This window comes from Acanthochromis polyacanthus, chromosome 18, assembly GCF_021347895.1.
Source record: "Acanthochromis polyacanthus isolate Apoly-LR-REF ecotype Palm Island chromosome 18, KAUST_Apoly_ChrSc, whole genome shotgun sequence".
Classification (NCBI taxonomy): domain Eukaryota; kingdom Metazoa; phylum Chordata; class Actinopteri; family Pomacentridae; genus Acanthochromis; species Acanthochromis polyacanthus.
The window spans coordinates 18,203,521-18,216,898 of record NC_067130.1 but is presented as its reverse complement, the minus strand read 5'-3'; the positions used below and the strand labels follow the sequence as shown (position 1 = coordinate 18,216,898).

At 40.5% G+C, this 13,378-nt stretch overlaps 1 protein-coding gene across 1 annotated transcript; it reads right to left on the bottom strand.

The window, feature by feature from the left end:
• Window positions 1-1,223: 1,223 nt before the first annotated feature.
• wdr41 (WD repeat domain 41) lies at window positions 1,224-13,100 on the bottom strand. Its single transcript, XM_022209002.2, has 14 exons — window positions 12,875-13,100; window positions 12,681-12,756; window positions 10,557-10,672; window positions 8,253-8,301; window positions 8,034-8,162; window positions 7,846-7,908; window positions 6,877-6,991; window positions 6,702-6,764; window positions 5,940-6,041; window positions 5,642-5,826; window positions 5,442-5,563; window positions 3,988-4,073; window positions 3,010-3,143; window positions 1,224-2,929 (listed from the first exon to the last, which is right to left on the bottom strand). Exons 2-14 carry the CDS (start codon window positions 12,726-12,728, stop codon window positions 2,789-2,791), a joined length of 1,353 nt encoding a protein of 450 aa, XP_022064694.1. The 5' UTR covers window positions 12,729-12,756; window positions 12,875-13,100; the 3' UTR covers window positions 1,224-2,788.
• Window positions 13,101-13,378: the final 278 nt, after the last annotated feature.

Here is a 13,378-nt window from a genome sequence, read left to right as displayed (position 1 = left end):
AGGCTAAGCTCTGACGTTTTTTAGAGTGACCTGCTATACTATGACATTTTTTGGGCAACATGCTGTACCATAACGTTTTTAGAGCAACATGCTATAATATGACGTTTTTGGGCGACATGTTATAATATGATGTTTGGTGGATGGCACACTATACTATAAGCTTTTTTAATTGACATATTACTGACATTTTTTTGTTCATTTTTTGTTTTTGTTATTTAGCAACATTTTATAAGAATTTGAAGAGTTTAAAAAATTACTATACTTTTACTTGTGCAATGAACTATTATTCTATGGCATTTTTTAGATGACATATTATACTGATTTCTTGAATGGCATACTATTTTGACAATATACTGCACTAGAGCTGGGCGATATGGCCTAAAAAAAAAAATCTCGTTTAATTTTCAACACGTAAAAGAATTTACAAGCATCATTCTATCGTTTTGTCACCGCCAGTTCTCAAACTGATGTCCGTTCTGGTCCAGACACTGCTGACAACGCAAAGCGATGGAATAGCACACATCATGAAACAATTCCCTTGGTGTTTGCGTGCTTTCACGTTCAATGGTTGCTCTCAATTCAGTGACTGTTGCAGGTCTCATTGCGTAGACTTTGTCTTTTAGGTATCCCCATAAAAAGAAGTCTAGTGGTGTGAGGTTAGTTATCAGCTGCTAAAAGGTGTATACATTTTTTTGGGACACCCTTTATATATATGTATATGTATGTGTGTGTGTGTGTGTGTGTGTGTGTGTGTGTGTGTGTGTGTGTGTGTGTGTGTGTGTGTGTGTGTGTGTGTGTGTGTGTGTGTGTGTGTGTGTGTGTGTGTGTGTGTGTAGATATATATATATATATATATATATATATGCCTTAATGTTGCCTGGAAGGTACGGTGACAACACACTTAACACGTTTGCATTGACAGGGGGAGGATAAATATTTTTCCATAAGTTAACCGTTTCCAGGACATTTGACCTTTTTCCTCATTTTCCGTGTTTTCCATGACTGGAATTGGTCAATCATTTTCCAGGGCGCATGGGAACCCTGTTTGTGTTAACAGTTTTTTGAGTTTCTTTGAACAGACAGATATGAGTGGCATCAATTTTCTCATCCAAGAATGCAAAAAAGTGCAAAAATAACTGAATGCGTCAGTACAAATTAAAACATAATGCATACCTAAGTGGCAGCAATCATTCCTTCACAGCAAGACAAGAACCAGAACAAGCTGTTTTTGGCACAGAGAGTTTAAACTCTACAATAACGCAAATGGAATAAGCTTATTTGAATTGCTTATATGAATACTCTTTGTATTGCATGCAGCATATAAAAGCAATGACTGTCAGGATTGCATATCACATTTTGCAATCAAAATCAGAAAATTCTTTCACAGACATTTTTGTGACCACTCACAGGTGGATCCTAAACTGGAGCAGAGAAGTAAACATTACACTCTATGCCAATCAGCAGATGGGACAATCCGACCTTCAAGTCAAGGATCATGACTGGTTACAAGAGTTGGATCTTTGGCTACGGACCAGCAATTTTAATCAACATCCATATGGTTGTGCATCATGAATTCCCCCTCAGGTTTAACAGAAAGTTCTACTGAGACGGTCTGAGGCATCTGAGGGAGAACATTCCACATAAAAGGCTTAAACTGTGGCGCTATGACATTTGAGTGCTCCAGCTGCGCTCTGGGCCCGTCCAGTGTGTTGATTACGCACTGGGTTTAAGGCCACGCCACCATAGTGGTCGCTCTCCACCCGCCCCACTCACCAGATTGACTTCCCCACACAGAAATTCAAAGAAATTCAAACTGAACGGTCGACTTTTTGACTGTGGAGATTCGGAGCGTGTTGCAGAACATGACCTCCAGGAAGTACTACAGTCCTAGTAGGAGCACTGGCAGCGGCATACTGCTACATAAGACAGAAATGAGAAATGAGGTGCTGTTTTTGCTTTTTACATATAGACACTCTCTGAACATGTTGATCGAACCGCACACACCAAACATGAAGATACACTGCTCCCAGCACTCTTGTAATGCACACAGGCACTTGGCGCACACACATACTATTGAGTCGCAGTTCACATTGTTTGCTCTGAATGTTTTTTCTCAAACACCTTAGAATATTACAGTAGAACTTTGTGAAATTCACGGTGCACAACCACATGAAGTAAACAATTACGTCCAGTCTTATCCAGCATTAGAGACTGCAGTTCTTCTGCTGTGAAAACTGCTGTCTGGATTCAGGGTTGTAGCCACAGACCCACCTTATGTCACCAGTGATGATCCTCCACGTATAGGTTGAATCATCCCGGCTGCTGACCAACACGAAAAGCAAGTCTGCTCTGGTTGAAGTCTATGGAGAAATCAGAAATACACACCTACCAGTGGAACACAGGTGTTGCTGGTAATAGCACGGCATCATATGGTCTCGTGACTTTGAGAGTTACTGCTTGTTCAACAAAAACTGACTAATTTTTTTCCATCACACCACATACTAGCATGTAACCCATAATAGGCAACATTTGGTACAAAATGGCTGACTTTACCGTAACGTCACTGCTCTCCAACACCCCAGGGTGGAAGCAAAAGCATTTGTTCATTTCTGAGATAAGGTATTGAGTCAGTTTTTAAAAAAAATTTTAAATACTTGTTTTCAGTCAAAAGGCCAACAATAAAATGTAAACAACAATCATTACACTAACATTCACATCATTTGAGAGCAACATCAAGCAACAACCTCCCAGCTCTCCTTCTTTAAGGCAGTGATTGAAGGCTTAAAGGTCAAAGTCCTCCCTTCTCCTCCAGTTTCCGGAAAAGTGCCAGACTGCGGAGATGGGACTGTCGTTCTCCGTTCTTCCACAGAATCAGCAGGTGGTCCGTCGAGCATGTCACCAAACCGTTCTCCTTGAAGCTCACAAACATCTGAAAGAAGTCCAAAAGGGATTACTGATTACAGCATAACTGAGAAGTACAACACAAGTTGGAACATCATGGAGCCCTACCTGGACTGCTCCTGAGTGTCCAATCAGGTCTCCTGTCAACTCCAGCATCCTGATGTTGGGAATGTCCATGACCTTCTTTGATGGAGGACCAGACTGTTTGTTAGTCCGGCTAAAATTCCACATCCCAAAGAACCCTGGTAATAGGGACAGTAAGTTAGTGTTGAAGCATACTTGAGGACGTACATTTAAGAAGGCAAACAGCAAAATCCATTGAATGCATATGTGTTTCATGTTGAGCAGATAGTATACAGTTGATTTAGAAAGATTTTTTCCTGAAAACAGCAACTTACCACTGCTTATGTTCTCTGTAGGTACTTCATTGTTAGTAGCTCTATTCACACTACACTGTCCTGGAGTTGTTTTTGCACAAATTCTTCTTCCCAGAAATCTCTACTGTGGAGCTGCTGAGGGTTAAGCTAGCACGGCCACATTTATGGGAAACATCCCAGGATGAAATAAACTGGAATTTTCCTTGAAAGCCCACAGGAGTTGCAAGTGACTGACTTCTGGTTTCCGACACAAAACAAATGATTGACAAATAATTGGCCTGTGCAGTGCATTCTCCAGCCAAAACTCCCCACAGCTCGACACCAATTACAGACATCTACAGCATCAAAGACAGCGTGACCACACAGACTCAACTTTAGACCACCCCACTTAAGTAGAAAACACAGCCAGTCTGAGTGCTGGTATAGTCCACTGTCCTTTGATGTACACAACACCACATCTGGCCAACATTACTGCACCTAACCTCCTCCCTCACATCAAGACATTGTACTACACACATGCACAAGCTCAGGGAAGGCAATTTTCCTCAGTCTTTGATCTTTCTAATTCATACTTAAGTATGTGATCTATCATGAGGAATGTAATCCAGCTTTCATAAAATGGCAAATCCACTAGAAGGGATGATGGCCTGTTACAAAGTATGTGAACTGTTTACCATCCTGTCAACAGTGTAACATCTGAGTGTGTCACCTGCAGAGGCTGGCTCAGCAGGCAAAGGCAAGTCTTGGATCTCCCATATTCTCACACTGCCATCTTCAGAGCAGGACATCAGCTCACTGAAAGAGAGGAAAATAATAATCACAAGCTCTTCTTCTGTTTGTAAGATGGATGTATTGAGCACACACAACTCGCAACAGGTCTGACCTGGACATACGTGAGGATATGCTAAAGATTGGAGATGCATTCAAAACCAACAAGTTTTCAATATGATTTAATATGGTTTACCCCTTAGATGCATAAGTGGGTCAAAATTGACGCTGCTTGGGGACCAGAGAGTTAAGTGCTGACACCAATAATAGAGAAAACAGACAGTATCACGGCATTCCTCAACAGCAGCTTTTATGTGTTCTGTGTGATCTTGCTGACGTTGGGGAATAATTTAACTGTGTGCCTCAGTATTCTCCACATTAACGCAAAGAGTCTGATACTTGGGAAAATTCACTTAAAGGCCCTCATTTGTTCTAATGGTCTGAATGCTAACTGTAGGAACTAAATATAGAAAACAAGTTGCGGCTACAACTGAGAACACTGCATCTTTCATGGAGGCCCACTTTGGGCCTCTAAGCAGACCATTTATGACTTTCTATTTATGAAACCTTCTCTTTGAATTCGTGGAAACGTACAGTATGACCTTTATGTGATCACGTTGGTTGTTGCTGCTGCCTTAAGTCTCCCTGTGTCATTTATTGCAAGACACTAACGTTAACCAGATAATCCATATGCATTAGTTTACTTTTGTTAATAAAATATCTGATCAAAAACAAGTTGAGGACACAAACTGACATTTGGTTGATATTTTGCAGGACATTTTCATTTTCCTTCTTGCTCCAGAAATGCCTGCTTGTTTGTTCAGACCATTTTCTTACTCTGAAAAGCATAAAGACGCTTTTAGAACCATTATTACAAGATTTGCGTTTCACTAAAAGGAAGGAAAAATGCTGATGTGATCTGGTCTTCTGCATTTTCAGTTTTTAGTGTCTTGCACAGGAAGAGGACAATGGCGCACTCAAGTGGATGGAAAAGGGAGTGCAGGCTCGTGGCGCTGATCAACTGAAGATCTTAGATTTTCCTCCACTTTTTGTTCTTGTAAATTCTGAAATATTTTAATAAAACTGAAAAAAATATCTGTCTCTCTTACTATTTGAACTCCAAAATTTGCCAGGAAGAATACTATCTTTTAACATTTGCCAAAATTACACAATTAATCAGAGCCAGAAATTGTCAAATTCCTCGAACAAGTACTTTAATGTAATCAAATCTGCGTTTGGAATCCCAATATTTCATCAAAATTATTTTATTCTCTTTATCTCATCTAAAATTTCTCCAAGAATAAAATCTTTGTACCACATTCTACCACTCCTAGAAAGAAATGACAAGCCATAAGAGATTGAGCTGAATTATAAGAAAACACCCAAGCATCCTACCTGTCGGATAGCAGCATCGTGTGTAGCACATTAGAGTCATGAGCAACCTTCCTGTAGGCCACCACTGCTTTGGTCTGAACATTGTACACATAGAGGCCGCTGCCCACAGCCGCAAGGATGAGCTGCAAAACACGCAAAGATAAAGTTTGGTTGATGAAACGACAATGAAACAACACCCATCTGTCTTATTCTGTCCTCACCTTTCCATTGGTGGTCAGATGCTGAATGGACATCTCGCTGGGTTTTGAGGCACCTAGTCGTATTGCATTCTGGGTGCTGGCTTGTGACTCCTCCCACAGGATGTGCTCGTAGGCCAGGATGTTCCATTCGATCGCATCCCATAAAATCAACTCGCCCGCATGGGAGCCGCTGGCAAAAAGCTCATCTGAGGAATAAGAAGGCCAAACACGTGAAGCAAAGGATATGACATGTAGTCTCTTGGTACCTCAAAAAAGGGATGCAGTCACTATTAATGCTTCAGAGGTTTTTCAAACAGACCATTGACGTTAATGAGAGCTCGAATCTGGTCCTGGTGGTCGGACAGACAGCGGATCTCAGCCACTGACACAGAAGAATCAGAGACGGTCAGCCTGTAGATCACTGTAAAGAGGAGGAAGTAAGGCTGAATTTTTCACCCTCTGAACTCCGAGCAGTTTCTGGGTGTTTTTGTGCTCCTGTCACATTTTGACTTAGTGTGTGTTCTTGTTTCATTAAAATATAAAGTCAGTACAACCATGGCTAGAACAAATGAGAACGCAAAAATAGCTCCTGTGTAATACAACGCAGTTATGGTACTATCAATCTTACATTTCTTTGATTATGTTACAAAACCGTAAGATACAAATCTCAATCAACATGCAGAACTTTTTCCAACACCATTAGCTAACACAATGTAGCATTAGAACACAGCAGTGATTGTTCTGGAAAAGTTCCTCTGCACCCTTATGTAGATATTCCATTCAAAATCAACCGTTTCCAGCTAGAATAGTCACTGGTCACAGCTCAGTCAGTAACCGCTTCTCAGTTGTACTGAGCAGTCAGTCTGGAGACAGAATTTGTAGTTTACTACTTTCATTCTACACTCATTCTGTACAGTTTCTTTCACTGATGAATGGGTATAACTTGGGTGATTATTTTTCAAGATAACATGCTTTTCAAATTCGCTGTTTTATTGAGGCATTCAGACGGTGAAGCAATGCAATTATTTGATCTATTTCGCTCCGAATTTGTCCTCTCATACACCCAAATTCTTGCTCTTACCAATCTCTTTATCTACAGCAGCTCCTATGGAGTTCTTGGGCAGCTCTATTAAAGCAGTTATTCCTGCAAAATACAACACACAGTAACATTACTCAGTCTGTGTGCAAACAACAGCATCAGGGGTGAGCACAGTTGATCCAGCAATTCAGAGTGTGTCTTGATCATTTTTTCTCACCAGTATCGCTTTGTTTGTGTTGTCTGTGACACTGCAGCTGAAAATCTCTGTTCCACACGCACAATTCTTCCCCACCAGAGACCCACAAACACAGCCGCTCCAGCACCAGCAAACACTGAGAGACACGCAAGTAATTCAGCACATGAATCGCATGCCATTTTTGATGAGGACATGCAAGCGTGCACATCCGAACACACAAAATAGCAAAGGCAAGAAATCAAACATAATTAGCCTATAGATGCATTTCACATGACGTATGCATACTTAATTAGGCAGCTGCATGGCGCAGACCCGGTGCAAAACAAAGCTTGTTTAGCTAGCCAACTCGGGATATTTATACACATTATATATATACACATATTACGCTAAATATGCCTTCCTTTTGTGCTGTTGGCTGTCAGAATCGAAGTAAAGACAACCCTCATTTAAAGTTTTATTCAATACCTGGAGGGGCTCATCCATTTCAAGAAAAACGAAGGCAGTTGTGGCTACGTGCGATCAACCGGGATAACTGGTCGGAGGCACATATAAAGAATGCACGGCTTTGCAGTGCACATTTCATTTCAGGTAAACGGTCATTCAGTTTTGATTTATATTTGTAAAATCCTTTATATCATTATCGTGCATGTGAGCGATAATAGGGTGTTTTGTCATTACCGCAATGAATATGTTTGTTGACTTAGCCTTGTTATTTTGTTTTATGTGACTTTAATAACTATAATAAATACTATTTTAACAGGTCGTGCGTCTGACGATTCAGACAGTCCTGATTTCGTGCCTTCGGTATTTCCTCACAGGTGTGACAGTGCCAACAGCACCAAAGCTGAGAACAAAATTGACAGGTAATTTGTACACTCACACCACGTTTCTGATACTGGATGGTATGCGAGTTCTTATTTGTCCTTTCAGCTTCAACAGAAAAAGCCTTTTCAGTCATGTCTGAAAGAGGTTTCAAAGAAGCTCAGTTACCTTTACAGAAGACTGAAGATCTGAAATGGTCTGAACCCTGGTACCTGTATCAGGGTCCCAAAGCTGACAAATACGCTTAAGGAGAATCGAACATTATGTAGAAACAAAACAGCTGCAGTACATATAGATAGCTTGCCGTGGTAATGTGGGTGTGTGTCTGTTGTGCGTTTGGCACTGCTCGAGGATACACTGAGGCTTCGGTCTGAGGAGGCGGTGATGAGCGAGGTGTGTGATGTGACTTCACTGCTACAGGTGAAGGTGGTTATGGCTGTGATTTGCTGGGAATGGCCCCTCAGCTCCTGAAGCCTCTCACCCGTCTACCAGAAAGGCACAAAAATAATGCGTTTAGTCCCACCGTGTTGTGTGCAACTTCACAATGAGACACGAATTGCATTTCAACACACTACCTCAACGTTCCACACCAAAACGAGGCCGTCATCTCCTGCTGAGGCACACCTGGAAAACATAAAGAGAAAGGTAAGATTTGTTTCCAGAAATTAGACGCATGCATAACTTGAACAGGTTATAGTTGGACAACAGATTTGTTACTTTTAAGGATACCAGTTGCACATCAGTACTACTGAATATGGATTCACATTAAATCAGTGCCAAGTCTTGTTGGGTAAAGCAGATGCTAGAAAGTGACCACCTCCATGACATGAAGGAACAACTTGGATACAGAAATGCAGTTTGATCTTAATCCATTGCAGAGCTATTCCGTTGTCAAGCATATAATCAGATGGATTTTAATAAATGTAAAGTGTTCCATTACAAAACACATTTCCACACACTATCTAGGTAGATGGTATCAGATTGGGGCGCGATATCACCAGATAATGAATATTAAATGATTCAGATCAGATCTGCCACACAAAAGAAAAACTATCAGGACATCCACTGCACATCAAAAAATGTTCAAGAGTATGCAGGGAAGTTTCATTTAGATGTACTAGATGCAAACCGCAATGAAAACATGCAAAAAAACAAACGGTGGGGGTTGGTTTCATGACCAAAAGTCAAAAGGTGCAGAGAGGCTGATGAGGCACCAGTTCAAGCCTTCCACTTGGAACCTTAAACCCCAATGTGGTGTAGAGGCTTCACCCTGGTGCTCTGGGTACCCAGTGTTTACAAAATACGTTTACATTGTGCACACTGCGTAACATCAGTGTGTTCATCTGAAATGACACAAGAACCAAGTGATTAGATTCAGCCAGCGATGTGGCTTCAAGTCTGGATTCACAGATTTGTTAAAGATCTCTGTATTGCGAAAACGCGGCACGGCGTCACTCTAACTATGACTGCGACAGACGCTTGCTGACGATCACGATTGTGATCCAACTACAAATCGACTGCTGCGCACTTATCCATCAGAAATGATACAAGGAACAAGTGATTAAATTGTGTGGGTGTTTTTGAGTCCCATCAATTCCTGCCGCCCGCTACGTATTTAGGTCACTCAATTCGGTATCCGTACATAATGTACACATGCATAACACACGCCTGTGCTTATCGCAAAGCAATTTTTTATTAAAGATTTCATCTGTTGGAAATGATACAACGACTGAGCAGCCTTGGTGGAGTATTGAACTCTCCGAGTGTTTTTCTTGTTTATATATGTGTAAAATTATTTGTGTCTTTTTTGTGCATTCACACTAAAAATATTTTGGTGTACCCTATTTTTCTTTTTCTGCTGGTCTTTATTAAAAATCAGCAATTAAAAATGATCAATTACTCTGAATATCGACTGCAATTCAACATTATAATGTTTTCAGCTTTATCACCCAGCCTTAGGATAACTGATACATCAATTTGGGTCTATCTGAATATTTAATTACAGGATTTTGATCACCTCTGTCAGCATACACTTCACAGTGGCTGCAGCTGCAAGGTAGTGAAAAAGGTACTGCAGGGTAGCAGTACTGAATTCCACGGTAACCAACTCTACAGTGGAGACTTGCAGTTGGCAGGCGTCATCTTTAGCAGGTTGACTAGTCAAACACACCGAGGCAATCTCTATTTATGGGAGGACTCATTTCCCGTAGGCCCCGTCTTCACCTGAGAAATCTTAAAAAACATCTGTCCTGGAGCTTATCACCTTAACTTGCCCTCTGACCCTTAACCAACCACACTGTCTGCTCCCAAAATCAACAGACAGGACGAGCGGATGAAACCGAGAGACAAAATGAGAAGAGAGGAACTGTTGAGGATACATTTTCGGACTTCAAAAGCAATCTGCAGAGAATTTTCTGGCCTTTGCCCCCAACTGTGGACCCGTGTGAGGGGATGACGAGGCCCAGAGGAGGGGGTTATTACTGGAGGAGACCAGGCGTAAAGCGACCCCCACCTCCTGACACGCACACACACACTTAGCTCAGTTATAAATCCCAATCTGACCACTTATGCAGACCCACTCTACCATGCCAGTGTGTAGCATGCTTCCACAGTGCAGCACAGAGAGGAGAGCAGGTGCGAAACCTCATATATGTGTGCGTGCATGTGTGTATGGAGAGCATTAAAAGGCTTTGGTTATACTGTACTGTGCACACACAATCGCATAGTGGTGATGATTGGGCTCTTGTCATGCTCTGTAAGTTCGCTGTAGGTGAGGATCTCCTGTCAATCACAGAGGGATAGAGGCCAGCCAAGGGTAGAGAGGAGAGAGGTTAGAGAGACAGAGACGGAGAGGGAGGAGGGGGTCGTGGTCCGCTTACCTGAAGTCATCAATCTGCACCAGAAATCGAACAATGTCAAAATGTCCTTTCAGCACCTGCAGCTCAGTGAACCAGTTTTTGGGCTGTTCCTCTCCGATGCACAACACAGGGCTTTTCTGCAGACACAAGAGGGAAGGTAGCAGTGAGACAAACAGGCTGCGGTGCAGCCGTAGACAGACTGAAGGCTGGAGCATCCAGAAGCAGGGACAGAAAGTAGTGGAAGGTAATTTAGTACATTTATTTAGGTAGAATTTTAAGGGATGTGTACTTGGTATTTCAATTTTCTGCTTCTTTATAAATTTATTCCACGTCTTTCAGAGCAAAATATTGTGGTCTACACTGTTTTACATTGATCTGAGAGCCATGGTTGCTTTTCAGTTTCTAAATAAACATCAAAACAACACGCTATAAACTTAACATATAATGAATTGGTCATGAATAAAACTTTTTTTTTTGGCGTCTTCCAACAAAAGGGGTCAAGTTTGGTTTACTTTACATGTTCCAGACGTCTGCTAGTCCATCAATGGAAGATTTCCCTCCATCACAAACGGTTCATTTAGATGAACAAAGAAATAAAACATTCCAACATTTCACCATAAAAAGATTTAACACATTTAAAGAAATACAGATGTGTAGCAGAATGTTGGGTTTGTTTATTCTCACCTTCATCAATTATCTCACCAGTGGCCAGATTCACTTCATTTTCTGCAGAGTGTTGTCGTTATACTTTAAATATTTTAAGTGCATTTAGCTAGAATGTGGTTCAGTTAAGTTTGAATGCAGAACTTGTATGTACTGGGGATTTTTTTTATATTCCAGTTTTGAGTACATTTTTCACTTCCTTTTTATTGAAAGCTAATGCGGTTACTAACGTGCAACCCTTACTAGTCTTACTGCTGATATGGGAAACATTTAATTCATGTCACAGATTTTACAATGGTTATATAAAGGGCAAGACAGGAACTGAGTAAAGCAGCCACAGCTAGACTGACAGTTGACTTTGGCTGACTGTCCCACAAAATACAGCAAATACTAAACAAAAGAATTTCAACCATGCATGCTAACAAAACACTAAAGCACCATGAGTGAGATAAGTATGCAGCATCGTGGTTGAGCATTTCCACTTTCAAAGTGCAGTGTGCCGATGGCAGTCTTAAAAACACAGATTTGGATTTCTGGGGTCAATACCACTATCCTGAGGAACCAATCCTGTCAGCTTGCAGTGTGTGGCTTTCTGTATCATTATAGCTCCTCAGAACTGGTTCGTGGCTCAAACATGCATGACTAAATTAGAGTAGTTTTACAGGATTTGATCGGTTGAAGGTGAGCTCACAGGTCAAATGGGGAGAGGTGGTGACATTATTAAACATGATACATATCAGTGTAACCCTGGAAAACATCCACTATGTAACAAGACAAAAGACCACTCCAATCAAAAGAAAAATTCACCACAGCAGCAGACAGTAATCTTGTAAAAGATGCATAAACACAATGCATATATAAATAGCTGATTAAAAACACCATATATTAAATGTGGGGATGCAAAAATTACTTCCACTGTTGTTTCATGTGTCACATATTTAACTGATCACACAATTAACTGTCCAAAAAATGGTAACAGCTCACTAATCAATGTTTGTTGAGATGACAAACATCTTGTTTTATCCACAATCACAGAGCATTTTACTGTCAGAGAGTAGGAAAGAAAGCAGAAACTATTCAAATTTAAGATGGTAAAAACAAAGGATTTGGATAATTTTTCTTTTTTATTAATTATTCAAACAAATAGATCTATTTTCCAAATAGCTGACAATACAGCTAATAGTTTACAACTAACTGATTAATTAACTAATCTTTACCACTCTAGAAGGATGTGATGACAAATTGCTGAAATTTAAGTCTCAATATGTGATAGATATTTACTAATATTGATTTTTATACTACTGAAAAGAGTATAGTACAGGATAGAGTCTGGTTTACAATACATGAAGACCAAGATTAGAGAGGGTGTACTCGCAATATTTCGAGACGAATCCTGTATTATTGTAGAATCATTAAACAACACATTGAAGAAGCTGCTACAAACATTAGCTAGCTGTACAGAAGTAGCTTAGCTTAGCTTACCTCCACTGAACTTTGAGCCTCCCGACCTCCAAGAATCCATCGAAGCATGACTTCGTGTTTTAGCGACTGACGTTAGCTGGATAAGCAGAATAAAGACAGTTCAGGTGAACGTTTCTCCAAATATGAGAAAAAAAATTAAGGTTGACGTGGGGAACAAGCCAGCTAGCTACCGTTACAGGTGCATTAAATCTTACCAGTCAGTAGCATCACACTGAAAGAAAAAACGAAACGCTTTCACTCAGTGGAAAGTCGCTCTGCTGCCTCATTACAAGATTACGACAAGTAGAAATTCAGTATATTGACTGGACAATTTCACCAAAACTGATCAACGTTAGGCTAGTACAGTTATATTTAAGCTATATGCTGTACAAGATGAATTTCAGTCACAACAAACCATTCATGTGACTGAAACTACGGAAGCTTTTCAAGGACACGATTCACTGAGGTCGACTAATCCTTGGGTGAAAGTGAGAGTAAACGCTGTTGCTGTGAAACATGTTATTGCTTTGTGGTCCTGTGCAGTGAGTACAAACATTAACTAATGCATTAACGTATTCATTTATTTATAGTGTCTATACACACTGTAAAGCAGATATAAAACATTCTACTTTCAATGAAGGAGCTTGAAACACTGGCAATCAGTTTCTTTACATTTTGATATTTTAATTGCATGTTTAGGTTATTTCATACTCAAATTG